Source organism: Amblyomma americanum, chromosome 3 (genome assembly GCF_052857255.1).
Source record: "Amblyomma americanum isolate KBUSLIRL-KWMA chromosome 3, ASM5285725v1, whole genome shotgun sequence".
Lineage (NCBI taxonomy): Eukaryota > Metazoa > Arthropoda > Arachnida > Ixodida > Ixodidae > Amblyomma > Amblyomma americanum.
The window spans coordinates 196105600-196133494 of NC_135499.1; the positions used below are offsets into that span (position 1 = coordinate 196105600).

Sequence of the window (27895 nt, forward strand, 5' to 3'; positions counted from 1 at the left end):
ATTTGTCACTGCCGCCTCTGGTGTCGTGAGAGGACTGGCAGCGTTAGTTCACGTCAATAAAACGGAAGCCTACATGGCAAGGCGGAGCAACGTGCCGAAATCTCAGCAACAATAGCGCTTCGTACGAGCGCTCGGGGAGGGTACACGCGATATTACTTGGAAAGCGGCGACTAACTGTCGTTTTCCAGAAGTATATGTACCTCTGTTGCGGGCCGATGAGGTGCTGTACAAGCGCAAGCATAGCGATTCACTGTCGAACACACGCCGAGATTGCCTGTGAAAGAAGAATAACTTTCTGCAACAGCGCCACGTCTCTTTCGAACAAACGGGCGCACTGCCATGAATTAAACCACACAGGCAATGTGTTGTATATCGTCTTAAGCTGGTGCGATAAGGCTGTGAACAACCATTTATCGGTTTATTGATTGCACCTGGAACGCTCATGCGTAACGGTGAACTTGTCACTGCACAAATGAAATACCAACAAGAGACGCCGCTACAGTTGGCGTATATAACTTTTATTAGTGAACTTGATGACGATGACGATGAGAGCGCGTTACAATGAAGCTGGTCAAGCAAAGAAATGACGTTCGCGCACATTTATAGCGTATATACGTCTCCGTAGGTGTATACCTTCGAGGGGCAGGCCGCTGAATTAGGGAGGCGCTAAGTGGATGACGTCAGTTAGCGGACAAAAAAAAACTCCCGTTCAGAGCCGTCGGCCGAGTACAGAGAGACACGGCTCCACAGATTCTACGGTCAAAGGGAACCGTTGAGTAACAATGTCTGACGGCGTTAGTTCAGCGGCCTGCTCGCATGCGACCGTGCAGAAATATTTGCCGGGAGTGAAATCCGCGAAAGGCACCGCCACCATTGCCCCTACGTAGGCCAAGCAAAGCCCGTGCTCAAGATCCCCGCCTTAGTCATCGCTGAACTCTGAAATTTACCTTCGGTCAGCAAAGTTATTGTAGTGCCATACAAATGCTTTACGAGTCAAGAAACTGTCAACAAGAAAGCAAAAGGGAACTTGGCATGGAACCTTCACGGAACGTTAAGCAAACCGTTTGTGATAAATTTAAAGACATTGATCCGGCTAAGAGAGGTATGATCCCAATAGTTAGAAAAAAAGGGCGTAAAATACGAGAAATTTTACACTATTCTAAAGAGCGTTTCCTAAGAACGAATGTTTATGCGATCTCTAGGGCTATGATGGGAAGGAAAAGACTGCACGAATTTTTCCTGTGCCTGGTGCCCACATTTTGGTCATTACATAGACGGGCTGCAATTAGTCACAGTGCGCAACAGAGACTGCGTACAGACCAGAGCAAAAGTGATACAAGTGAAAGCCGGAAAGCATCGTTAAGCACCCGTTTGCGTGACGTAATACAGTCAGCGCCAGGCTTGTGTAGAGCGCTCGAGCAGCGTATACTGCTCCCTAAACAAAGCGGCCGCTAGCCGCCGGTTTTAGAGGCCACGAATGCGCAAAAGTAGCCTCTAGGTAGACACGGTCGCATTACCTGCAAATGATTAGCTTCTGTCGTTTATTTTAAACCCGATACTGCGCACTGCTCGAGCGCTGTACTCACTGACGACGCCGGCTGTACAGGTTGAATGGCGCCTATAGAATAACCACAAACAAACAGCGCATCGTGTGAAGACATCACCATTGCCAATATGTATTCTCTTTCATTTTTCTCCTGACCAGGTAGCGCCAAAATAAGCGACAAATGCGCGCTTCTTACCTTCAAGACCAGCGACACACTCAACCATCAACTAACAGCTTCCAGCTTTCGTACATGTGTACATACATCTATACATGTCGGCCTGTACAGTGCACGTACATATTATATATCTGTACAGTGCGGTATCAGTAGTAGCAGTAGTAGCGACAGTGGTATAATAAGTCACAGCACAATCACCCCGAAAGCAGCGGAGTGCGAACAACCAGTATAGCGCGACTCCCGAAAAAGGCGTCGATCAGGGGAAGAAGCCGATCGCGCTCCTACCACGCGACAGGGCAGAAACCGCGTCACGTATTTCGCTCGGAGCCGCGCCACCGGCGCCAAATGTCACCCGAGACAAGGGACCCGTTTTCATTCATTTATTTTTAGTTCAACACCGAAGAAAGATTGCCGCGCGAACCCCGAGGGTCGTAGACGGCATCACCTTTCCTGCTGCGCCTCGGAGCCGGCATACGCGCCGCGCCGAGTTAAGCCCACGTGCTGAGAAACGAACTGCCTCGATGTCACCCCGGGGAAGAATTCCGTCGGCGCAGCGGCCGCGTGCGCGTCCGGACAATGGATTGGAGACACGCGCGTCTCATTTCTGCGGTTGTTGGCGTCGCTGCCGGCGGAATGATTTATGAACAGGAGGGACGGTCCGCATCGACAAGTAAGGGCCGACCAACCAAAGCCGCGGTGAATACGAGAAGCACTAATGCAGTGAAAGCTCTCTCTCTCTTTGTTCCTTGCTCTCTTTCCTTTTTTTTTTTTTGCCGCAACCGTGCACATAGAGTAACTTTTCTCATTAGGCGAACGAGGATGGGCGCTGAAAGGGAATGAGCAGGAGTATACACACTGCCTTGCCTCTTTTTTTGTTTGTTCCATATCCACGGTGTCGCGATGCCTTATATATGTTTCGTATCAAATATAGAGAACGGTGGTCACCGGACAGCAGCCTCAGTGGTGCTTTACAAATGTATGTACACACGGAAGAGAGGGGTCCCCGCAGCAAGCGATAAAAAGAGGGTAAGGGGAGAGGAGGAGGGACAGCAGTGGTCCGTTCCGTCATTTCCATACCTGCGAGGCAGCACGCGCGCGTATGGCGCCATGGTTTCTGTTTCATGCTGCCCGCGCTTCACCTTTTTTGTTTACTTTTTTTTTTCTTCGCCCACATTCCTGTATGCATGTATAGCACCCCGTTGCCACAGCGTGCAGGCACTTGCAAAATCAGCTTTGCACTTTAGCCACCCGCCATCGCCGCCGCTAAATAATTGCTGCGTGTATAGCGTCGGTTGGGGGCTGGGCGCGTGTACGTCAAAATAGAGAGCTTTCCGGGTAGCAACACTGCAACAGGAAATTGGGTATGTGTGTGTGAACGACCTCTGTGTCTGGGAAAAGGCAAAAACGAAAGATCCACGTGAGGCTCAGACTCGCGATAATCTGCGACGCGTTTACGCATTTATGTGCCTTGCTTTGCAGCCGCGACGCGGTCAGGCAAAGGACACGTAGGATGTGTCCATTTGTATCGAAGCAGAGGAGTTTAGAACGCAGGCATTAACGTAGAACTAGAATTCACAGGCTCAACTTACAGCTGAAATGGCAGCATCACATACAAGTGAGGTTGGCCGCGCTCGACGCGTTTGCTCCCGTAGATTTCATGTCTGGGATGCTACAAGAGCCTCGGCTCATTTGATCTAAACACGCAAGTGTTTGTGGCGCCCTGCACTGCCTCTATTCTACGACGATCTGTGGTAAAGAGAACGACATAATAAAAACGACATAAAAATGAAGCCCGTAAAGGGCTCTTCGCCGTGCGCATGCTTCAGGTGCGTGCTTCTTCAGCCAGTGGATGCCTCCTGGGACATACAGATAGCTACAATGAAGTTTACTAAGAGACAGCTGTAGTAAAGAGATCACTCACTAAGCACAACGTATACATGGTCAGGGAGACAGCAAGTGAACACCCAAGCACAGGCGAAGCTGCTTCGCCGGCCGCTCATTGTCTTTCGCGCTTCTTTACGATTTCATTACTGTTACAGAACCACCACTCGGGCTTCGGCCATGCCACAAGCCCATAACAAGCGTCTTGTGACGGCAGTACGCCTTACTTTTCTTTTTTTTTTGGCACTACTCATCGATAACAGCAGATTCGCACCTATCACCCGATCACCAGCAAGGTGCTTATCTACTTGTCCCGCCCCTTCTCCGTCTGCCCCGTGACACTACGACTGTATGGTCCCCATAAGCTCGTGTTAGTCTGATAAACATCACAAATAATGGCACCAGTACGACAACACGCGTACGATAAACGGATATTCACAGCAAACGTAGCAGAACGGGATCACCCCCGAAAGGCCGTGCCATGGCACGCCCGCATTAACAAGGAACTGGCGGGATCCGCGTTAAGTAACAGCGTGTGGTATAGTTACAGAAGCTCCTCGCAGATTCGCGCGGTACAGACGCAGCTGGTCAACAGCTCCGAAAAGTTTTTACGCAAATCCCGCTGCATTGATATAGCAGAGCACCACTGAAGGACAGAATATAGCAAACAAATAAAACGCATGCGCGAGTTTACGAAACGTACCCTGTAGAGCCCCATTAACAGCGATTAGGGTATTGTCATGAAGTTCGGCCGATTGGCGCACGGGTAACGTACTGTTGCGTCTCTTACGGCGCAATCCCGTTTACACTCTGGTGGTATTTTTCTTTTTCAAAATGTAACACGCGCATCATTTATTCACCTTCTTTTCCAAGCAGTATGGTATCTTTCATGACAGCTGCCGAGCTGCCTGCGATTAAAAAAAATTCCATAATTTGCTACAGATCTAGACACGAATTCGGCAACTGTAAAGGGCACGATTTGTAAATACGCGACGCGCGCACCATTTTATCACTTTAACAAAGGCAGGCGCTTGCCACGCGCTCGCAATATATATACTCTCGTCGGCTATTTTATCTTTCACGTTGCACAAGGAAAGCAGAAACACATCGCTTCACTGTTAGCACGACAAATGTATAGCATTCACGTGGCTCCAGCCTGCGTTAACAAATGTCGAGACGGCACACACACACAGACATCGAGGAACTTCACTAGATGCACGTAGGTATAGAAACATTCACGCTTGGTTAGCGTGCGCCATGCTTGGCGGCGCGAACAGCATGGTTACAAGTCCGCGGCGCGCGCAGTTCAAAACACGTAGTTTGCCGTACACAAGACTTACTTCGCGTGCCACTACCGCGACAACAGTCTACGTCTACACAGCCTTTAAACAAAGAACAGCCTACAAAGATGTGGCCTCAGTATGGCTGCCTCACGACGAGGACGGGCAGCTTGCACAAGAGCTGCGAACAGGAGCAGCATGAGCATGCTGACGCTCGTGGTGGTGTTTGGATAATGCCGCTGCTGTCAGAGTTCAAACTCCTGCGGAGGCATGGGAGCTAGACGTTAGCGAAGGGTTCCTGTCGGCGGGAACGCAAGAATCGTCGTATCACCGCGAACGTTCCTCACTGGTATACTCCTGTCGCAGCTCCTGCCTAAACATGGGCCCAAACAAAACGTCGCGACAGGAACGCGCGAGCCCTTAACGAGAATAACCGCGTATTACAGAGGCGAGGCTCGCAGAAAAAATGCACTTCTGGCACCAGCGTCTTGCGAGCGCAGACTTGGCGCGCCCAGCGCTGCATCGTCCTATGGGGGCAGCCATCGCTGGAGGCGCTGCCAGTCTCAGTCGCCGTTGGTGTTGACGTCGGCGAACTTGCGGGCGAGCTCGCCCTCGCAGGAAGAGGACGCAGAGCCGCCGCCCTGGACCTCGGTAGGGCTGTCGCTGCCCAGCACGTCGACGGATCCGCCGGGGCTGCACTCGAGCGGTCCCTGCAGCACGGCAGCGCCGGTGCGCGCCGACGACTCGGCTATCACTTCGTCGAAGCCCGTGGCCGGCACGGGCTTGGCGCTCCTGGTCGCCGACGTGGTCGCCACCGTGAGTGACTCGTCGGGGCTGGGGTCCACCGGGGACTCGGCGGGCCGTGGGTGCATCAGGAGAAACGGGATGAAACACGCCATCTCGCCCCGCCTGCGGGTGTAGTATGCGGTAAAAATCAATACGAAGACAATCACTTTCGTTTCAACCCAAATGTACTTCACAATTTTTTTCCTGGCATGGTGGTCACCTACTCTGCAGTAAGAATGACAGTGTGTCCCTTGTGAAAACTCTTGCATGATGGTTCCCATAGTTCCGTTTGTTTGGAAACATACGGAAACATACGGAATCTGCAGGGTGATTTTTAAAACCATTTACCGGTTATTATTTTCAAAACACTGAGAGTTACGTCGGTGCGGTCTGTGCATGTGAATTGTATGGCAAGGGGCATTATATAGGTAATAGTGCTAAATAATTGCCCGATTAATTAACAAAATTTAAGCAATGAACTTTTTTATGCTACATTTTAGAGGGAAAGACTATATGCGAAATTGAATGAAAGGAAATTGAAGGTGAGTCCTGTTTTTTTAATTTTCTTTTCCGACGATGTGGTTTGAGATGTCGAACATCAAAAAATACGCGTTTCAAAGCTCGTTGAGTTGCCTTTTGCGCACTGCTTATTTGTGAAATGGCGTCTCTGTGCGTGGTATGGACGCGGAAATAAAAGCGCCTCCTTCTACAGCAGCAAATACACTTATGTCGTCCGCATCTCATTCATTACAAACGCGGGTGAAGCCGCTTTTAAAACATGCAATGCGAGAAAGCCAACTCAAGGAGCACTCATATGCGCATTTTTGGCGTTCGATAATTCGAACCATATTGCCGATTAAGAAAGTATAAACACAGGGCTCACCTTACATGTTGACGTCCTTCAAATTATCAAGATAACTTTGTCCCCTAATATATGAAAAAAAAGATGATTAGTTAATTTTAGTTATTTAACCACCTAATTAGTGAACTCTACGTCATACATAATGTCCACATCGCTGTGCACTCCACCGACACAGACCGCACCGACGTATTTCTCACAGTTCTTAAAATAAAAATCTGTAAACGGTTGAAACATTGCCAGTGGCTTACTTCTGCTATGCTAGGATATACGTAGCGAGAGGTACGTTTCCCTGGCTGAGCTTGTTGTGGTCACTGTATGTTTAGCAATGAGAGACATTGGGCTCCGTCTCGGCGGCTATGCGTCGTCTATTACGCTCGGCAGTCTGGTATCTGCGTTTGGCAAGCCGTTGCTCTCTTTCTATTCGGTTGTCTCCGCTGCTCTTTTCGCCTTCTTACGCTCATTCTCTCTTTGACGAGTAGCCAAGTGCCAGGCGACGACCTCAGGATCGGAAGAGTTAACCTTCTGTTGTCTGCACCGCCGTTTAGCAGCGGCTGGGCTCTCCTTCTCTGCATCCATGTAAAACGTTGTGATACAGCCACCCATTACATCTCCACCTTTAATACGCAATGCTGCGCATGCGACGCGAGGTTCGGGTGGTAGAGCGGCGTGCGGCGCGCTTCTTTCCGAACGTGGAGCGGGCGCGCGGCCGCGGCGATGGCGAAGCGCACGCCGCACCTGCTGCTCCTGCCCGGTTGCCATGGTAATGGCGAATGCGCACAACATTCCTCTCCCAGCCACCGCGAAATGCTCGGCTGGTAGCCCAGTGTAGCTCTCGTTACAAAAATCACCCTGTGTACGGACTATACGGGAAAATATTGTCGACATTCACACGAAATCCATAGGACGCCATACACATAATATGGAAGGTATGTCGACAGTATATGGAAAGCATGAGAAAGACAAAAGAAAACCTTATGAATTTCTGAATATTCTTCATACAGTGCGGACTTCGAATTCCTTACAGTTCCACCACATTCATCGTTTGCACTAAACAAGACGAATGTGATGTCAGGACACCAATTAGCCCAGCAGTTAACTCTTTGAACTCATAATTCCTTATACACCACTCACATGGAATGTTTCAGTAGTGTGGTCACGTGTTTCATTCAGCCTTCTTTCAAAGATGAGCTGCGTCAGAGCACTTTAATTCGAACGTTGAAGAGAAAAGTAATAAGCGCGCCAATTCACACCGCATACTTTCATGCGTGCTTGCGCGGACAGCCCCTGCTCTCTCCGTCGGCACATATCATTCGCTCTGGCAGCATAATGTACAGGCACGTCAAGTTTTAAACTATGAATCAGCATTTTTTTCGAGCTATTTTAACACGACCAACAATCAATACTACGCTTTTTTCTGTGCCACCTGGATTTATAAGTCAGTATGAAGAACGGAAGAGGTGCTCTATTTGCCTAATGGTGAATGCTATGTTTAGAATAAAGCTGGGATAGCGTTTCTGATGATTCACGTTGCTTCTATTTTTATTCGTAATGAGAAAAATTGAGCTTCGTTTTTGGGTACAGCCTCTTGCCTTCTGGGATTTGCGCACTGAACGAAATTTCTTGACAATCACGTAGGCATTTTGTTTATTTAGTCTCTCTTTGAAACCTATAGGAAGAATTTTACTTGCGACTCGACCTTTAGCCATCATCATCATCAATCATCATCATCATCATCAGCAGCAGCAGCAGCAGCTGCCTGACTAAGCCCACTGCAGGGAAAAGGCCTCTCCCATGTTTCTCCAATTAGCCCTGTCCTTTGCCAGCTGCGGCCACCGTACCCCCGCAAACTTCTTAATCTTATCCGCCCATCTAACTTTCTGCCGCCCCTGCTACGCTTGCCTTCTCTTGTAAATAATTCCGTTATCCTTAAGGACCACACGTTATCTTGGCTTCGCATTACATGCCCTGCCCAGGCCCATTTCTTCCTCTTGATTTCAACTGGGATGTCATTAACCCGCGTTTGTTCCCTCACCCACTGTGCCCGTTTCCGGTCTCTTAAAGTTACACCTATCATTCTTCTCTCCTTAGCTCAAAGCGTTGTCCCTAACTTAAGCTGAAGCCTTTTTGCAATCCTTTAGTACCGCAATACATAGTGATGGTCTCTATCTTGATTTCAGGCCAATCATTACAGCAGAAAGGTCTCCGAATGCCATAAACTTATCATGAACAAAAGCGAATGTAGACAGCTCACGCATCTCTAAGGTGAAAGATACTAATGAAAGCACCGAAAGAAGTCGTTCTAGCGGCGTTTTGATCTTACAGGCGCGGAGAAACTCAGAAACTCATCCCGTGTTCGTCTATAGCAGCGCACGCTTTTCAGGTAATTGCGAAGGCCGATCCCGCATGTTTCCTTCTCGTTCAATCGCGGGACGCGCGTAATTGAAAATTCGTGATACGAACGACGCATCCTCTTTTTAATTTTTTTTCCCAGCAGTGGAACCGCATTCCCAGCACAAACCGAAAATCTAAATAGGACTACTCAGTTCAGTATCTATCTACATTCGGCTTATGCACAAGGATCCTTCCTTGGCTTCTCTAAATTTTGCCGAAAGTAGACAAAGTATCAACCTAACCTTTCGTATCACCTTTTGTGTCTTTTTTTTATACTTTTTGTTCTCCCGCATGAACTTTCGCGGAGAGAGCCACGCGTGTGCTCTCCCGAGCGGTAACCCCCCCATTGATCATCCTTTATGAGCCGGATCAGTGCGCACTAGCGTTCGCCGACTTGTACTTTCAACAAATCCATGCAGCGTTGTGAGAGCTACAAAACTGACACCACCCAAACGCGAGCCGAATTCACGAAAACCGTTTAAGCCAGGAAAACCGTGGCACGCACGTATGATTCACAAAAAGAACGCTCCCGCGATTTGACCAATCACTAGTGCCAACAGAAGAATAACCAAGCTACTAATCAATCGCGGACCGTTCCGAGCACAAACACAACACCGGGAGAAGTGACGTCGTTTCTAGCCTTAACAACGCTGCACCCTTTTAAAGAGACGGTGTGCAGTCGTTCGCCGTTTCGCTGTGTGTGCTTGCTTTATTCGCGTCCCGTATGGGACCCGCTCCTTTGAACCCGCTCACGATGGGTGTCCCTCGTCGTTAAGGCATACCGCCGAAGAAATTAGCCACGTGCGATGTCGGAAGCGCTGCTGCTGCTGCCGCCGTCTTTCGGTGCGGCGGAGGCGAGAGCGCCCTCTGCAAAGATGGCGGCGCCAGACTGCACTCTAGCAGCACTGCACTCACCCCGACAGGGAGCTCAGCGTGCCGAGGTAGACCTTCACTTTGGCCTCGTAAGACACGACGATCCCGAAGAGATTCTTCCTCGCGTGGTCCGAGATGCTGCGGGGAGCAAATGAATGCGTCGTTAAACAGGGACTCTGCATGCACTCGCCATTAGAGCATGCACTGTGTTTATCTCGGCTTCAAAGATCGAGAGAAAACATAGAGAACAAGAGAGAGAGAGAGAGAGAATATTTAATTCTGCAGACAGCTGATCCATGCCTACTTAATGCGAGACTGTAGCGCCGTCGGTAGTCATTAAAGAGAGGTAAAATTAGCAGCTCATATGGCCCTGTGTCGTGAAGAGTACAACGCGAGGCGGCGCCGGGGTAGGAAAACATTAAATGCATTAATAAAAGCATTCTTGTAACGGTTCTTGACTTGTTATGTAAGAACAAATAATCTGTTCCTCTGGAGGTGCTGCTGTCATATTATACGCAATGGTTCTTATTTGAGACGCATCAGCTGACCGCGTTCTTTGATAACATTAAGCCTTTATAGACAACTTCACATTAATATAGATAGAAAACCATCTGCTTGTCTGGTTTTAACGTTGATAGCTCTCTGCTCTCTATATACTCAGACGCATCGAGAGAGCAGGCAGCTTTGTTGATACCTAAGCTGCATTTTCCAAAGGCCGCCCTCTGGTTTGGAAATGAAGGATCTATCTTTTTCCTGGCTGACTTTCTAGTTTTGTCATTGAGAGTCACGAAGAGGCCTTGCTTCGGCACTGACGGGCCTAAGTTGAATGCGCCCTCTAATATAAATTTCCATCTTTAGACCTCAGTAATGGCAATTGTTTTTCGCTTAATCTACCACTACTGGTTCTGCTACTAGCTATCTATACTGCACGCAGACACAGGTACTGGGGTTACTGTGCGCAGATGTCTATAGTGTATACGCTGCACCCGCCGCGGTGGCTCAGCGGTTAAGACGCTCGGCTACTGATCCGGAGTACCCGGGTTCGAACCCGACCGCGGCGACTGCGTTTTTATGGAGGAAAAACGCTAAGGCGCCCGTGTGCTGTGCGATGTCAGTGCACGTTAAAGATCCCCAGGTGGTCGAATTTATTCCGGAGCCCTCCACTACGGCACCTCGTTCTTCCTTTCTTCTTTCGCTCCCTCCTTATCCCTTCGCTTACGGCGCGGTTCAGGTGTCCAACGATATATGAGACAGATACTGCGCCATTTCCTTTCCCCAAAAAACCTATTATTATTATTATTGTTGTTGTTATTATTATTATTATTATTATTATTATTATTATTATTATTATTATTATTATTATTATTATTATTATTATTACTATGTGCTCACATGGTGGAGGAAGCAAGGCAGTGCACGTCGTCCCCCTTGTAGCTCTCCACAAAGACGCCGTACTTCTGGCGGTTCTCCTCCAGGGAGGGTGTCACCGACACACGGCGTTCCACTGTGGAGCCGGGAAGCACAGGGCAGTCGTCCTTGCTGCCAAAGAACAGCGTTGCTTATCAGCACTCCTAGCGTTCGCAGGATTTTATTTATCCATTTCTTTGATCATACTGTCAGCTTATGCCAAGACATGAGTTGCGATCGTTGAACAATATATAACACAATACAAAGCAACAATGTACAATCAGACGTGCGACATTCAGCACATAGCATTTAGGGTAAAAGGGACAACATAACAGAAACTGGTCAAAATTGGTTTCCTTCAAACCATTCACAAACGAAAGCCACAAATGTAACGGAAATAAAAAATCAAAGCAAGATGCAATGTGTAAACATATCACCGCCTCAGGAGGAATACGAATAATACCTCAAGCAATTTGAAACAATACAGTGTCCCAAGCAGGCGCAAACAACAGACAATAAATTTTAGGAAAGATTAAGACAAACCAGTCACAAGTATATCGCGATGGCGTTTTCGAAAGCTTTTAAATCCGAACATTACGCAGGAGAAGGCAATGAAAAATTCGTGCATCATAGCAACGCTAAAAGAGGGGAATTTTAAGCTCACAGTCCACTAAGGGTGAGGCATGTACAGTCATGCGTGCGAACTTATTCCAAACTTTGCGCCAGAGTTTCGGCATACTTAACCCTGCATTTGAAGCATGACAGGAGAGGCTGCTTACAGAGATTGAATAAATGTTATGGCAAAGTGCAGGCAACATATTGCATTTGTGATGTTAATGGAAATATTCAATGTGGATAAGTTTTCACTTCATTGTAATTATTAGTGTTTTCGCTTTAGACAAATGCGTAGCGCCTGTATGACTCTCATCCACGTACAATTTATCCGATTTTCATTTTTAGAGAAAGAAGATATTTTTTTTTGTCCTTAGCACTATTACTGTACTTTGCTTTGTAACATTGTAACTTTGAAATTTGTAGTCTTGCATGTAATATTTGTAACTTTTGAAATGAATAGCTTTTTCTGTAATCTTGTAACGCAAAATATGTAAGCTGTTATTGTTGCCTTTGGGGGGGGGGGGGGGATGCAGCGTTGTCAAGCTGTGTCCAAACAGCATTTTCTCCACCCTCCTTTTTCACTTTTCGTGTGAAATAAAACAATGTTCTGTTCTGCTTTTTTTCTGATCGTCGATAACTTTCGACGTTGACTTAGAATTAAATATTTCTTAATTTAATTTAATTTGCGTCCAAGACAAAGCTCGGCGTTCGAAAATAAGGACACAGAAGATGAAACGATGCTGTATTTGCTTTTTCTTTCTTGTGTTTAGCTTTTTAGGGCTGTTTTGTGACTTCAACATATGTACGTGTCCTTGACAACATACGTCGCTTGTGACATGACCTGTGGTGTGCAGGCAAGGCAACGACCCCCGCTTACCTGCCGTTTGCCGTGGCAACGCAGACCTTCCACCGGCCTGTGGAAAACATGCAGATGTCCACGACTTGGAGAACTGTGCAGGAGAAAGAAGACACGTAAGGCCCATCCATATAAGCACAAAAACTAAGGAGATGCTTAAAGGGGTCATGACATGGTCGTTCTTCATATTGCAGTTTTGTGCTTCAGTAACTAATAGAAGAGCTTATTATCCAAAATCCGAAAATTGGCTGCCCTGTACGCGCTGTATGTTCCAAAAAATGCGATCTAAATTGAGACCGGGAGACTCCTCCCACCGGCAGCGACCGCCATATTGAAAGCTCTCGTGACGTCACTAGGGCATGCACGGAGCAACGTCGTCTGCTCTCGTTGCTGCAATATGCGCAGCGAGGTCTCATTCCACCATGTACTTTCGCGGGCGATCGAAGTAGCAGTCGTCCCTCATATATGAGTCACCGGTGCCTCAAAAGCGATAATAACAGTAACGCGGTTTTTCTTCGGTATAGGTGGGGTCCGGTCACACTACAGGCCGATGCGACGCCGATCGAAGTCGGTGGGCTGGTCGGTATGCAAATGCCGTCGCTGACGCACTGGTCTGTCACGCTAGACCGACGACGACACCAGCACGATCAATGACCGCGTATCGTTGTAATGTTAAGAGTCAGCTTAGTGGGAACTAGCAGAGTGTGGTAGGGGACTGGTTGGTGTGACGTTCTATTAACTTAAGAATTATAAAACGTATTGGACCTCATGCCAGCCACGGCGACATACGCGATGTGCGTGCACCAGCGAAGACGTGCTTTCAATCAGTGCTTGCGCATAGAACCGATCGGCGATTCAAGCGACACGGGCAGAAAACGCCGCACGACGGTGCCGCTCGCCGCAGTCGCCTGGGCTTGTGCGGCCGAGCGAAAGCTTCACGCCCGGTGAGGCAACGGCCGGAAAAACTGTGCTTATGTACCATATCCGTATCGAAAAAAGCGGAACGAGCGGCTACATATCATATCATTACACTTTCTTACTAATCACTGAGGAACTTTTGCATTATTCTTGAATTTCGGTCGACGGTGGACCGCCGACCCCTTTCGTGACGAGGCCTAGCGAGTACGCAGGATTTGTGTGTGCGATTTCGGCGATTGCGGTGAGCGAATTCGCGAGTTTTAGCACCTACAAGTAGCTTTCCAGCGTAGTTTTGGCTACAGTGCCCTCAAAGCGACGACTGCCTACACCGCACGACGCGAGTACAATAAGGGGGAAGTGCCGATATGTGACCCGGTCTGCATAGCAAGTGCTCAAGGCAGCCGGCAGCAGCCGTCGGCGTCGACTGTGGACAACAAAACTGGTTGTTTTTATTAATTAAAGTAATGTCTGAACGTATTTTTAGCCAAAGCGTTCTAAAATTAAATTTTGGTGACATAACAGAAAGCAGATACAATTAGCGGGAAGCGCCGGTATCCTATGCGAAGCGTTTCCCAAGCAGGCGATATAGCATCATCGGCGCTTATTGCAGTGTTATCATGGTGTGTAAATGAGTAAAAGTGAAATTTGTTAGCAAGAGTACGTAATATTTAGGATAAGGAGAACCCACCTTGCGTTTTATGCCACGCAAACGAGCAGTACTGTTTGCGCACAGCCATATAAACAACTTCAGCGCGGGGCTGCAGTTGTCGTGATCGTCGCATTCCTGGGGCACAATGCGCACGCACAGAAAAATGCTAAATGCTGTACTATTATTTCGAAGCACTCATTTAGACGGCGGCGACTATTCATCGGTGCACTCGGCACTTTCCCTGCTCCTTTCGTGCCTCAAGGTTACTCTAGTGCCACTTTTAAACAATTTGAGTTTAATTATCGAGCCGATGAATAGCGGACAAGAACTTGGTAGCAAGCTACAAAACGCCGCGGCTTTCACGGCGCACATCGGTGAAGGCATGCATGGCACGTGCCGATTTTCACACACGGGAGCACTTGACTGCTCAAAAGAGACCACACTCATAACATACGAACCGCATGTTTCTAAGCGTAAATAATAAAGCACGGGTCCATCGATTTTTTTTTCCTCAACAATCGGAAAACGGGCGCCACGAGCAAGTCCGCTTTCCCAAGGATCACTCAGCTCGCGTACTCAGTTGAAGGCTTCCCAAAAGAGAACACGGAAAATGCATTTTGTTTCGCTAAGCTAAATGAAAAAAAATTTTTCGAGCGACCGCTGTCTACGGTGTGCATGCAAGCACCTCCACAGCTCGCAGCTGACGACGCGTGGCGTGTATGCCCTCGTTACGTCAGCGAACAGAGGTTGCCCGACCAGCAAGCAGTTTGCAGAAGAAACGAAAAAAATTCGTTTTAAAAATATTTGGCGCACAGAATCAACAGACAATTCGGGAATTGTAATTTAACCTGTTGGGAATTAAAGACGATAAGCAGGGTATGCGTGAAAATAGGCTGTCATGGCCCCTTTAAGTCACGTTAAGAGTGGAATGTGATAGCGTTCGGTTTCATTATTGTCGCAGCTTCAGGTGCAACTTCTGCGTGTGTTTACGTTAGTTTATTTGCAATTGGCGGTCCAGCAACATCCATCTGAGATTGCTAACTGCAGTAGAAAGTATCCGCTTTGCTGTTACGGTGCCGAAACTTCCATATGTCCCATTGTTTTCTCATTTTTGATTTAGATTCTCTACCTAGGCTGCTCACAGCCCCGCTGGGAAGGTTGCGATGACGTTACAAGGTGGCGTGACCTCTCTCCACCAATCACTAATTCAAGTGCCGCCTGCCACGGTGGGCAGGTTTCTCGCAGCCCGATGGCCAGGTTGCCACCTGCGACAATGGGCAGGCTGTGATGACGTCACGAGGTCGCGTGACCTGTCCCGACCACTCAGGCTAGGTCGGTATGACGTCACAAGGTCACGTGACCTCTTTCGATCAATCAGCGAATTTTGTGACAGCAAACTTAGGCGGGGTTTCGGTGTGACAACAACTATAATGCTATCGCATTAATATATTTATCAACACCTTAGTTTTTGATCGGGGTAAGCATGTTTCGTGCTCTTAACATCGACACGCTTACGATGAACAATTCCGCGAACCTCGCGAAAAGAGGGGAGGTGCTGGCAGTCATCCCGCCGTATTGAAGTTAGATCAAGCATTCACTTGGGGCCATTATATCAGAGTCTAGGGAGGTATACACTTACTGGAGACTTTGATGTGTTTCACCGTCTTTTGCGACAGATTCTGGACGTTCACTTTGACGACGATCTCTTCCCCGTGGAGGTACAGCTGAGAAAAGCAAAAAGAAAACAAACTGTTGTAGCGAACATTCAATACATCGGGCATCTGCTTTAGTGATAAGAATCTTCGTTATATTTCCTCTTGAGCAGATAGTAGATGACAATTCATTGTTATGGTTGATTATGTGCTCAAAGATTTCAGGTTATCAACCAGTGTTATCATGAATTCGACAGAGTGCGGGTCAAGTCAACTATTCGAGAGGAAGAGCCAGTTTTGAGAAAAATGGGCGCAACTCGTCCTCTGCCCTCTTCCTCATTACTTTTACACTTTTCTTCAAAAAGGAGACTCCACTTCTGTCGAATTCATGTAAACGGAAAAAATTTATAAATTGCTATCTGTTGCAAAATTTGCTCACTAAATCCCAACGTAACCCATGCAACGAGCTGGAAACTTGCAAAAGGTGCTCAGCAGGCAGTGCAAGCTCGATTGAAGTAACGCGCAAAAAAATCTGACAACCAGTTTGCAACCGGTGAGTCAAGTTGCACCGGAAGCAATACAAAATTTGTCAAGAGGCTTTCAGACGACATTTGCATTCCTTTGATGATCTGCATTCGCAAAAAAAAAAACAGAGTAGAGCGATAGAACAATGTTTGTACTTATCCTCCGGCCATATATTGAGCACAGTTGCCTGGCTTATGCCGACTTAAAAAGAACAGCAGCGGCAGAGCTAAATTTATCCATTCACTTTAACAGAAATAGCAAAGTTAGTGCTCAAAAAACACGCTTCTCGTTATCGAGTCAATGAAACCGCGCCGAAAACCCGATCACCTTAGCGGCTCAATTTGACCGCACATATTGCACGAGTCCGGAATGACGCGGCTGGCGACGTCGCGACAGCCTTGCCGCTGCATTAGCCGCGCGCGCAGTGGTGGTAATCATCAGCACGACGAAGAGGGAAAGAAAAAAAAAAGTGCGTGCGGCGTGTGCGTGCGAGAAGATTATCCTAATGCGCGACACAAACGCGGTTTTGATCCGGTTATACGAATACGCGTGTGCATCGCTAATACGCGTCTCCTCGTTAGCTCTCATGGACAGTTTTCGGGCCCTCCTTCCGGTCTTACGGAAAATTTTGCGCCGACACCTAAATGCCCCGCACGAAATTTCCTACCATGCGTTAAAGTTGCTCAGTATCAATGTCCTTCGTGTCCCTATCGCAGCGAGTTCTCATACTTGCTGCTATTACGTGTGCGTTTAGTCGCGGCGAATCTTTATTGATACGTCCTGGAAAGCTCAGTATCCCGTGCCGCGTAGTCGGTAAAAAAGACCAGGCAGCAAACGTCGTCAGCGGGTCGAAATGAAAGGATCGTTAGAGTTCGTCATTAAGGCATAAGAGCGTAAGTCAGCGAGATAAAAAAATATAAAAAGTGTGTGAATGCGCTACAAGCCGGGAAAGCATAACACAGAGGCCGAAGAACACGCTGCATTCATTATCGCGGCTCCGCAAACGGTCGTAGAAGGGAGGGGCCTCCTTCCATTAGGTGCGGAATGCGGTCGCTAGGCGACGGCTGTACACAGGCGGGACCTGCCGCGCCTAATTGTGGCGCCCTCTATACTTGCGCACCTCAGCGATGGGAAATGATCAACCGCGCCTTTTTCGAATTTTTTTTTTTGGCTCCCGGCTTCCTTACGTGCGGCGAACACGCTACGACCTCGAGAAAAAAAAAAATAAAAAGCGGAGATGTTTTACGGATTTGATGAGTACGCGGCCACCGTCCCTCGGGGTCTTGGGAGTGTTTTGCGGTGCTTTTTTTGCCGTCAAATGAGAGACGCATTTAGCTTGACACACACCTATATAAGAACTACCGTAATGTCGTCGCACCGAAGCGTAGCTAGAGGTAATAGCGCTAGTGTTCACACCTTGTGAATATTTGCCTAACAAAAATGTGGCACCGTTTTTTTTTCTGCTTTTCGCCTGGGAGAAATGTTGTGTCATTAATGCAGCCTTGAAGGAAGTTAAGACTGCGCGAACAGGACGAGGACAATAGGAAAAGAAAGGGATACAGCACCACGGGCACAGTTGCACAAAACGTAGGCCAGGGTAGAAGAAATGTGCTTCAGTAGAACGTTCTTGCGGGCTAGTTGGTCTATTTCGAGGAAAGTTAACACTGTGCGAATAGGACGGGGTCACGATAATAGAGTTAATTTTGCATACCTTCGGCACAATGCTGCAGCCTAATAAGTTTAGCTTCCTCTACAGTCGAGTAAAGTAAGCTTGCTAATAAATGTATGACACGAATAGCTCTTCAAGGTGTCGCTACAAGTTGCTCGCTACGCCTCTACACGGCGATATCGCAGCAAATCAAATCAAATTATATCCATGTTTATTCATACTAAATTGAACAAAATGCCTTGTGGCCATTCAAAGCACATAGTGCTTATTTGTAGACCAGGCAGCATGTTAAACATGTTTAGAGTGGGATAAGAAGCTTTATACAGTCATATAAAATATACAATTTCAATGAAAATAACTTCAAAACAAAAGGAAAAACAGAAAGTTTCCTGTTCAGTGAATTAAAAAAAAAAGCACTGATACGTTACTCATAAAGGTTGAACAACATTTTCTTAATTCTTTCATCGTTTTACATCGTGATTTTAAGTCACACAGAGTTTCCCTAAGTTGATTAAAAATCTCAGGTACATATTAATTTCTAGATATCTTTCTATAGTTGGTAAAAACTCGCGGTTTGGCAAAATATTCAGTTTTTATCAATGTTACAGTTTTTGTTACCAATTCTTCAGAAGCACTTGAATATAGCATGTCAGCATAGTATACTTGAAAATCTCCTGTACTGGAAGTATACCCAGAACACTCTACTTTTCTTGTCTATCTGCTTGTTCCAGTTCCGTTGCACAGATTGTACTGTTGACAGTTATTCTGACTATGCGATTAACAGCTTGCTGTTAATGGTCAGAACATGTGTCGTGTAATGCGATCCCAGATGGAATTGCTGATTCTGCTAATGACCTATATATAGTAATTCTTACGTTGATAGGAGTTTTCGCCCGAAGACTATACATCATGGATGCGACTGCCTTTAGCTTCCCGTAAACACACACATGATTATTCCAGGTAAGGTGCTGGTCTAAAAAAATTCCTAACATACTTAGCCACTGGCTCAAACCGTAATGGTTGGAAAATGCATGCATTACAATTCTACGTATGCAAATATATCTTTGTATTCAAAGAAAGCGCATTATGAAGATTACTGAAGCAGATTAATTTTTTGGTGATTTATGAAAACTGAATTGTGTGCGAACCAATCTACAATGGTTGAAATGTCCTGCTGGAACATTTGAGATCCCATGTTATGGTCACGGATTTCAAGCGCTATCGCAGCGTCATAGGCGCATTGGAAAAAAAATTATTTCAGTGGTAGCAGACTGAGATCGGAAACATATATATTAAATAGTTGGTCCCAGTGCGCTTCCTTGGGGGTACACCACACTTTAATAATTTGAGTTCAGAGTAAATATCCTCTAATTTGGCGCACTGTAGTTCAGGAAAATAATTTTAAAAAATGATAAAACTGAGCTATGAATCTTAGGATTTTTAACTTCTTTAGTAACAAATTGTGTTGCCGGACGCTTTTCTTAAGTCTAAAAATAAAGCTGATACCATATTATTGCTTTCCATTGATGTACTAATATAATCAGAGAATTCCTCTAGCACATAAATTGTCATTAGATTCTTTGTGAGCCCAGAATGCGCCAATTTATTCAGAGAACAATTTCGCAGAATGATTGCATTACTAAGACCACGTACTTTTCTATTTTGTGCGCTATTGTAGATAATGTCGCGATTGGTCTTAATTTGCACAGTCTCTTTTCTTTCAATAGGCCAAACTATTGATATTTTCATTCCTTTGGACATTATACTTGTTTCGAAAATTCCGTTCAATATCATTAAAAGTACATGTTTGATTATGTCAAAATTTGAGTACAAATTCCCAGGGCGAAGTTTATCAAAACCTGCTGGCTTAAACTTTTCCATGACTCGCCGTGGGGCACAGGCTCCGAATATGTAGATAACCGCAGGACTAAAATGCAAAAGAGAAATGAGCTTCATTATAAGGTTGCGGCGTTCGCAAAAGCTGTGCATGTAAAAGCCGTGAAAGAGGCTACGGTGCGGTCTGTGCAGTTGGACTGGTCGATTATGCGGAGATTATTGAGGCGTCTGTTATTGCGTGAATTAATAAATTGATTAATCATTAAAATATAATAAATAAAATAAAATGAAATAAATTGATCAAGTAACCAAATCAATTTAATTAAGTTAGTTAACTAATCAAATTTTCTCAGTTTTGATCATAAGACCCAAGGTTATACTGCGACATTGAAGGCTCTCAACATCGCAGATGAGATCAATATTTCAAAATGTCGGAAACGGCACAGTGATTCGAGATATCGAAGGTGAACAACCCGCATTTGAAAACTCGTTACGTTGGCTTTCCTTTCCATCATAGTGCGGCAATAGTGTCGCTAGAATTTTTAATGCAGAAAATACTGATGCATTTCATGTGTAACATGATGTAGAAGATGTTGACTCTGTTTCCGTGGCGACACCGTGGGCAGCGCCATTTGATGAATTTGCAACGTGCGAAAGCCAACTGAGAGTGTGTTCGAAAATATATTTTTCGCGTTCGATATATCGACTGACGTTGAAGACTCGGAAATTTTAAAAAGAGCTCACTTCCGATGTTGAGGGTTTTAAATTTCGCAGTATAATTTCTTTTCTAAAACAAAAAATGAAAGGTTGATTAGATATTTTAGCTAATCAGTTGTCTTTTAATTGCGCTGTATTACTAAAACAATAAACGCCTCGCCGTATAACTCATGTACATGCCGCACCGACATATCTTGCAAGGATTTCAAAAGAAAAATCTGCATCGTATAATCAGAAACGCGCGGTACACATTCATCTTTTCTGCTTACATCGGTCGATGCTGATGCGAAAACTTCACTTAAAAGTAAGCACCCGGTCTCCACATAACGGTCCGGTGAATAGTTGCGAGAGGAAAACGCACTCGGCTATAGCGAGGCCAACGTCCTCGCTTGCGCGTGTCACCAGCGTCGCTCCCTCACACGCACGCACACTCGTTAATTCACGAGCGCCACCAAAAAGGCCGCGGCGATTTTCGTGCTTCAAGAGTTCCTCCCTGCCTCCGGGAGCCAGCCTCGCTTTGCGCCCAGCGACCTCTGGGGGCCGCCAGTAGCAGGCGTCGAACGCGCGCCGCGGGCGGAGGCCAGCAAACGGCTGCACTCCGGCCGCGGCTTCGTGCTTTCAAAGGCGCTCATACGCGGGAAGAGGAAAAAAGAAGACAGAAAAGAGGGCGTGAGGACAACAGCTACACACTCTACCAAGCCAGAGGCACGTAAATTATTTACACAATTCTTTAGATGTGCAAATGAGCAGGGGGGGGGGGGGGGGGGGCGGAGGTCAGTGCGCGCGATGGGAGGACACATTCAGCGAGACGAATTTTTTTTCGGGCGCTCCGCGCGACGCAAGGAAATGCTGCGAAGTTTACAGGCTTCTGCGCGGCCTACCATACAAAAGCGCAAGCAAGAAGCACGCCACGTGCTCAGTAGCGCTAGTAACGGCGCTCGGCGGGTGCCGTCGCAATTGGGCCTCGGTCGGGGCCGTTGTCCGTCTCATGGCAGGACACTACGCTCTCTCTCTCTCTCTCCCTTCCTCTCTGAGGTGGGCCCATTTCGTCCCAGCCGTGGGGAGGCATTCATTTCCATTTGGTGGCGCGCACGCGCGCAGTGTTGGCCGCCGAAGCGATTCGGCGTGGCACCGTAGTAGGAGCGCGCCGCACTTTTCGCGGGAACGCTAATCGAGTCAAAAGCCCGCCAGTGCCGCGTTCTCCGCAATCAGCGCAGTGCTTCTTCACCCTGAACGAGACGCACGCGCTCCTCCCAAGGAGACGGAGCCCATTCCGCGCTCATGTACTCGGCGTCGCGAGTACTGCCGTGCAGCACTGTGGAAGGCGTAGAGCTGACAGCAGCCAGCCAGGGGCCCCAATTCCCGACTGTCGACAAATGAGAACGCACCGTGATTGGCCGTTGCTTTGCGTATCACATCTATGATTGGCTAACCTGTGCCAAGAGCGTGAGGGCCCCAGCCAGTCGCAGCCAGCTCTTTAGAATTGGACGCGTTCTACCGTAAGTTGCCGACGCCAGCTACATAGCTTCCACAATGTTGCACACTTCTCGGTGCTAACGAATGCGGTTTTTTGCTTGCTCATATGCCGGAGGTATTAGCGCGCGGACGCGCTCGCGCGTGTAAATTGTGGTTGCGCGCTTGAGCTAGGACAATTAAGGGAACTCTCGTCCTTAGACGACTGTCCATCCAGTTCCTAGGCGCCGAGCTCGCCAAAGCACCCCGCACCAAAGCCTGCGCGCGCGCATGTCTTCACTCATGATGAGCCGTGAAGGCGTCGCTGATTGCGAAGCGCTGCCGCCGCCGATGGACTTAACGTCCCAGCTGTTGCAAGGTGGCCGCTATTTCATAGAGTATGTCTCCTCGCTTTTGCTGCTCGGTGATGAAAGGTGCGAATGGCTCGCAGGTGCGGCGTTGTGGGTTGCAATAATGTCGGTCGGTCGGGTGAAGAAGCGGCTCTCTAAAGAGACACTAAAAGGAAATGAAAAATCTAATCACGACGGAGAGATTATTCACCGAAAACACTACCGACTGTTTTTTCCGCAAGTAAAAATGGCTGATTCGTCGAGAAAAGAGCGATTGAAAGTTTCGAAACCCTCACACATTGTAAACATAGAAAACTATGCGCTCTCATCGCGCTTCACATGTTGACAACGTGCATATCCATGCGCGTGCCTGCATACGCGTGCTCTAAAGTAAAAAAAAGACAGACACTTTAAAATTTCAGAACGCCCGCAGCCTGCACAAAGCAGCCGATTCGACAGCTGAAGTAAGAACGAAACCGCTTCGCCGGCAGCCTAGCAAGTCAAATAGAGCGTTAATGCCGTTGAGAGCTTGCGTTTCTGAACTCGCTACGTACAATGGCCACCCATTTAAAAATGGTTTATAGACAGTTTATACTTTTCCTTTATACTCTATTGCCTTCCTAAGGATATTTATTTTTGTTTATTCATAGTCTATAGATAAAAGTCTATTAAAAGTGTATGAAAATAAATCTATATATTGTCTATAGACTGTCTAGAGGATTTGTATTGCCTATAGACTTCTCTAGGGCTTGTCCTTAGAAAGTTTATAGACTTAATAGATGGAAGTTTATGCCCAATCTATAGAGTGTCTAAAGAAATTTTTGCAAGGGATGCACACGCAGCCTGAGTGCGCAGAATAACAGGCGGAAGATTCAACGCTCGTTTCTGCCTTTAACCTTTCGCTCCCTCCTCTGTTTTTAATTATGACTCTTCGCATTCTTGTTCCTCGGCTGGGCTTCCTGCACAGCTCTCCTCGCATGTCGACGACGATTGCCCATTGACGGGTAAACAGCGTTCCTCGAGGGTGCTCATAAATACGTCACCAATCGCTGTTGCGCGAATCCGCAAGTGACAGCGCCGAGTGTCCTAGTACTGACCTCTTTCTCGAGGCTGGCCTCGACCACGAGCTTGCCGGCGTTCAGTGGGAAGTCCTTGGTCAACGACGCCGTCCGCGGGCCCAGACTTATGGGGCGCGGCGTGGTGGCGAACTGCACCTTGCGGATGCTGATGTTCACGCAGCTTCTGCGAGGGGGACAAAGCCGGTGGTTGCAACGAGAAGGCGTAGCCTGTTCTTGCATGCATTGGACGACAGCGCTAGTTCATATTGCGGAAGCTCAAGCTGCGGTCCTCTCAAGGCGTAATGAGAAGAGAGATTAGGAAAGGAGAACAATCAACGCAGAATATAAGCTGGCCCGTACTTACGGAGATATAGCGTCTGCATAGTACAGAACTGACGTTCTAATTGCTGTTATACTTAACGTAAATCTCAATAAATTTTAGGGGAAATATTTCAACCTGATTGCCATTAGGCTGGGCGCGGATTTACGGCTAAGGAGTTCGCTTTTGGTCCCATAGGGTCAGGAAGCTCTAACAAATGGACGCGGTTTGGCTTCAAATATAATCCAGGATACCCTCTCATGTATGGACGTGAGCATAGCGTTGACTTTTTTTAAGAAATAAACTGGAGAAATATTTCAGGCCCTGTGTGCGTATGCCCTAGCTTTGGGATTTAGGAGGCAGCACTCTCTAAGGGGCTGGAACCCGAACGGACGGCGGTGAATTATGCGTCGCGCAGGAGGTCCTATAGTTTTTGTGCTGAACTGGCCTGAACGCCCCTCTTGGGGGTAATTTGTAAGACATTTGTGTGTGTCACCCCCACAAAAGTGTGTTTTGAGCACCTGTTTTTACCTGACAGCGCCTTGGACAATGCTTGTTCAGCTTATTGTACTACTGTATCATACCCTTCTACTTTCCCACTCTAGCTCCCTTACGTTGTGAGTAGCCGGCCAGAGGCATGCTTCTCCTCACATTAGGGGCTCTTTCACGCACACACTTGCTTGTGCAGCAACTGGGTGAGCTTTACAAACCTTGGAGACTCTCAATCATCATCATCATCATCATCATCATCATCATCATCATCATCATCATCATCATCATCATCATCATCTTTCTGGCTTTTGCTTCTTCTCTAGGAATTTCTAGCTAGAAAATTCTGGCACTTCTGTGATCTTCTAGTCGCCTTTTCTGAAAATAAACGAACTAAACGTCAAAATTAACCGTAGCGTGCGCAGTAGTCCTAAACATGTTTCCCCATGAGACAAAACTTCAGCACTTATTTATATCTTTCCTTGCAGTTGGATGTCCTCTTGTTTGGTAACACAGTAGCAGATTTTAAAGAAAGCAAAATTCAAGCCCAGTATTTGGATACAGAAAAAAAAGACAAGAAAAAAAACTGTCAGTGACGGACGGACTAATTTGCGAACGAAGCAAGAATGCAGACAATTTTCGGGAGACACGACACGAATCATACAACGGGCTCCCGCGATATACACCGAAATGACATAAAAGAATTGCATTACCGGTCCTGACTTTCGGAGTTGGAGGAGAGACATCTGTGTAAGAGCGGTTGAAAAACAGAGGAAGAAAAAAATGTTAAATATGAGATAGGAGATCTCAAACCATGCCAGGCTTCGTCGATCTTGTTTTCCTATTTTTTCTTACAGCCTACAGTAGGATTCTTGCACATATTAAAATTTGTATTCGTTTTCTTTCGCTTCAAGGTTTATAAAACGATCCTATTACCTGTTTGCGTCCTGGTTTAGCCCAAAGGCAGCATTTTGACGCTATTTTTTGGCTCTAATGCATTGGCGCAGCGAAAATCAATAAAGAAAAAGAAGTGGAGAAAAGGAAGTGACAGAACTAATAGCAAAAATACATGAAGAGGCTTCCGCGCAACGGCAATGCCACACGTGCACCCAGCTTTTTGTGCTTAGAGTTTTAGCCCACGTATTCTTTTTGTGCTGTTGGCAGTGGGTGCATCAACTAATGTAGCTGTTTTAGCGACTGCAGGGTTTGGCGAGAGGAATAAATGAAAAACCGTCTTCTTAAGCACTCGAGCTGGAATACATGGGCGAGGGCCACAAATGGACTAACATGAAATAAAGTAGTGTGACGAATAGCTCGAGCAACTTCTCCACACGTTTACGTCTTGCGAGTCATGAAAAGGCGTTGGGAAACGCCCCTGGCCTATGTTAAGTATAATTTTCTATCCTTGTAACTGGCGGTTCACTTGCTTGTTTTCAACTAGATTGAGAGACTTAATAAAAAAATATAAAAAGCCTATTCGAATTGTAAACAGGGAAATCGGATTAGATATATACTAGCCACGTTCTTTGTGTTTTTAAAACTGCTGCGGCAAAACAGGGCAGAGTTTTTTGGGGGGCGGCTTTCAAATTTCGAAGACGCTCTGCTCTGTGAAACTCTACATCGCTTTACTTCGCGCTTTGAACTGTCGGATTTTGTGGACGTTTTTACGTCTTATAAATGTTTTTACTATCTTATAAATCGCTCCGTGCCTGAGAGGTATGCCCGAAGCTTCATTATTAGTGCTCAGGGTCCCATGCGAACAGTTAAAAACTTGAGGAGGAAGGCCTACGAAGAGCGAGAAAGGAAATCTGAGACTGGCTGTTATGAGACGCCATAGCGGATATCTACAAAATAACTTAAATGTCAGAGATTCCAAAGACTACGCTGAAATTTTAATATCGGCAGCATTAAACGTATATAGATGAGACGGCTATGACGCACTGTTGCATCTTTCCACAAGAAAGCCATTGGCAGGAATGCAACACACGGCTGAGTTTTCTTTCACTGTTTCCCATTCAACCTGCCTTCGCTTTATGCTCTGTACAGTGTAAAACGCTAGGCTGACTCCACCACCGGTTAAACCACTGGAGGCGGGAAAAGTTGACGTTAAAGAGCCTCAGCCTTTTCGCCTTGTTACAGGGCGAAGAACGGACAGCAATAACTGTACTAACACTTGCTCCCTGTCCAGGTGAGTCGAGTGACCGAGCAGGACACCTTGTTCAACAACGGCCGCTCCTTGGCCTAACAGGATAACATTTACACTGCCCACTAACTAACTATACGGGGCTGTTACTGGTGACGACATACGGCTTCAGAGCAGGCACCGGGATTACCCCAGAGTAAAATAAGGACATGTTCGAGTGGTGGCTCACTTGCTCTGCGCCGGCGCCTCCTCTTCGTCCAGCAGTGTGTAACATCGCACCAGGTATCGCACACCACACGTGTCACCGGACTCCGGAGTCAGCCGCTGCATCACCGTCGACACTGGCGCGTCGCGGGGAAACTGCGAGTGACGTAACGAGATCACGCGTCGTCGTCACACACCTGGTGGCCGGTGGGGGATGGCACAACCCTCAGTTATCACCGGCCCCGCCCAACATTTGTCATGGTTAAATGCGGCGCTGGGCGTTTCTCCTCGTAACAATGTAGAACCATGCAGAAAAATGCAGTGACCCCCTTCTGCCATTTCGTAAATTGTGGTGCTTTTTCTGCTCTATCGGGCAGCTTGTATTATCAAAATGAGGGTTAGTGAACTCTGATGTAGCGCCAGGGGGCTTCTCTGTTGGTGCAACGTCATTGGATACAATCATGCGAAGAAAACAAAATAAAAAATGTGTACGGTTACACGAAGACAATAGTAAACGTTGGGAAGCTTTGAACAGTCGGTTACCCTAAAAAGAAAAGCGTTAAGACATTTCGGTGGGATAGTTGGTAATGAAGCATCATGAAGCGAACAGCACAATCTGAGACACAAACAGCAGAGCTGCGTTTGTCTCGTTCTTCATCCAACTGTGAGTGTTTATGATCGCGCTGTTCGCTACATGAAAGAAAAGGGCACTGAGTGTCTACCTGCAAGCGCTCAGAGAAAAAAAAAATCAGGAGAAATTCTTTGTCTTGACAGTCATGTGTACGTAGACTCAGTAGCAGTGTGCTACACTGCGCACCAAGGTATACAGACTATATAAAGCTGTGACAATACCGACAATTATTCTCTCCCTTCCAAACTTTGCTGAAAAAGAACACCGCGTAATTTGTGGCAGGAAGTTGAATGAGACTCGAAATGGTTAATAAGGGTTATAGTTGTCACTTGGCCACATATAGGCCCAGAGATATGAGTGTTACCCCATTAGCATGGTGTCGTTGATTCTTTGTAAGTATCGGTGAAAAGCATCCTTTCTACTTCCATCCAAGCAGCTTCCTCTTGAAGAATGACCTTTATAGTATTTTTTAGGTTCGACACATAAGAATAGATTTAACTGCTACCTTCAAACTGCCCGTACCTTTACAGAAATATAATACCACGAGCTTAGTTGCGTGCGCACCGCCATTGGCGTCGTCTCTTCACTGAGATTTTCAAGGGATCTCTTTC

At 46.9% G+C, this 27895-nt stretch overlaps 1 protein-coding gene across 1 annotated transcript in view; it reads right to left on the bottom strand.

Annotated features, from left to right (window-relative positions):
- Window positions 1-502: 502 nt before the first annotated feature.
- Window positions 503-27895, bottom strand: part of LOC144125803 (phosrestin-2-like) — a 252584-nt gene continuing 225191 nt past the window's right edge. Inside the window, exons 5-11 of the mRNA XM_077659511.1 lie at window positions 26679-26809; window positions 23538-23682; window positions 15879-15963; window positions 12694-12766; window positions 11187-11333; window positions 9837-9932; window positions 503-5791 (exon numbers count right to left, since the gene is read on the bottom strand). Of these exons, the coding sequence (XP_077515637.1) occupies window positions 5446-5791; window positions 9837-9932; window positions 11187-11333; window positions 12694-12766; window positions 15879-15963; window positions 23538-23682; window positions 26679-26809 (1023 nt within the window). The 3' untranslated portion in view covers window positions 503-5445. The remainder of the gene's footprint in view (window positions 5792-9836; window positions 9933-11186; window positions 11334-12693; window positions 12767-15878; window positions 15964-23537; window positions 23683-26678; window positions 26810-27895) is intronic.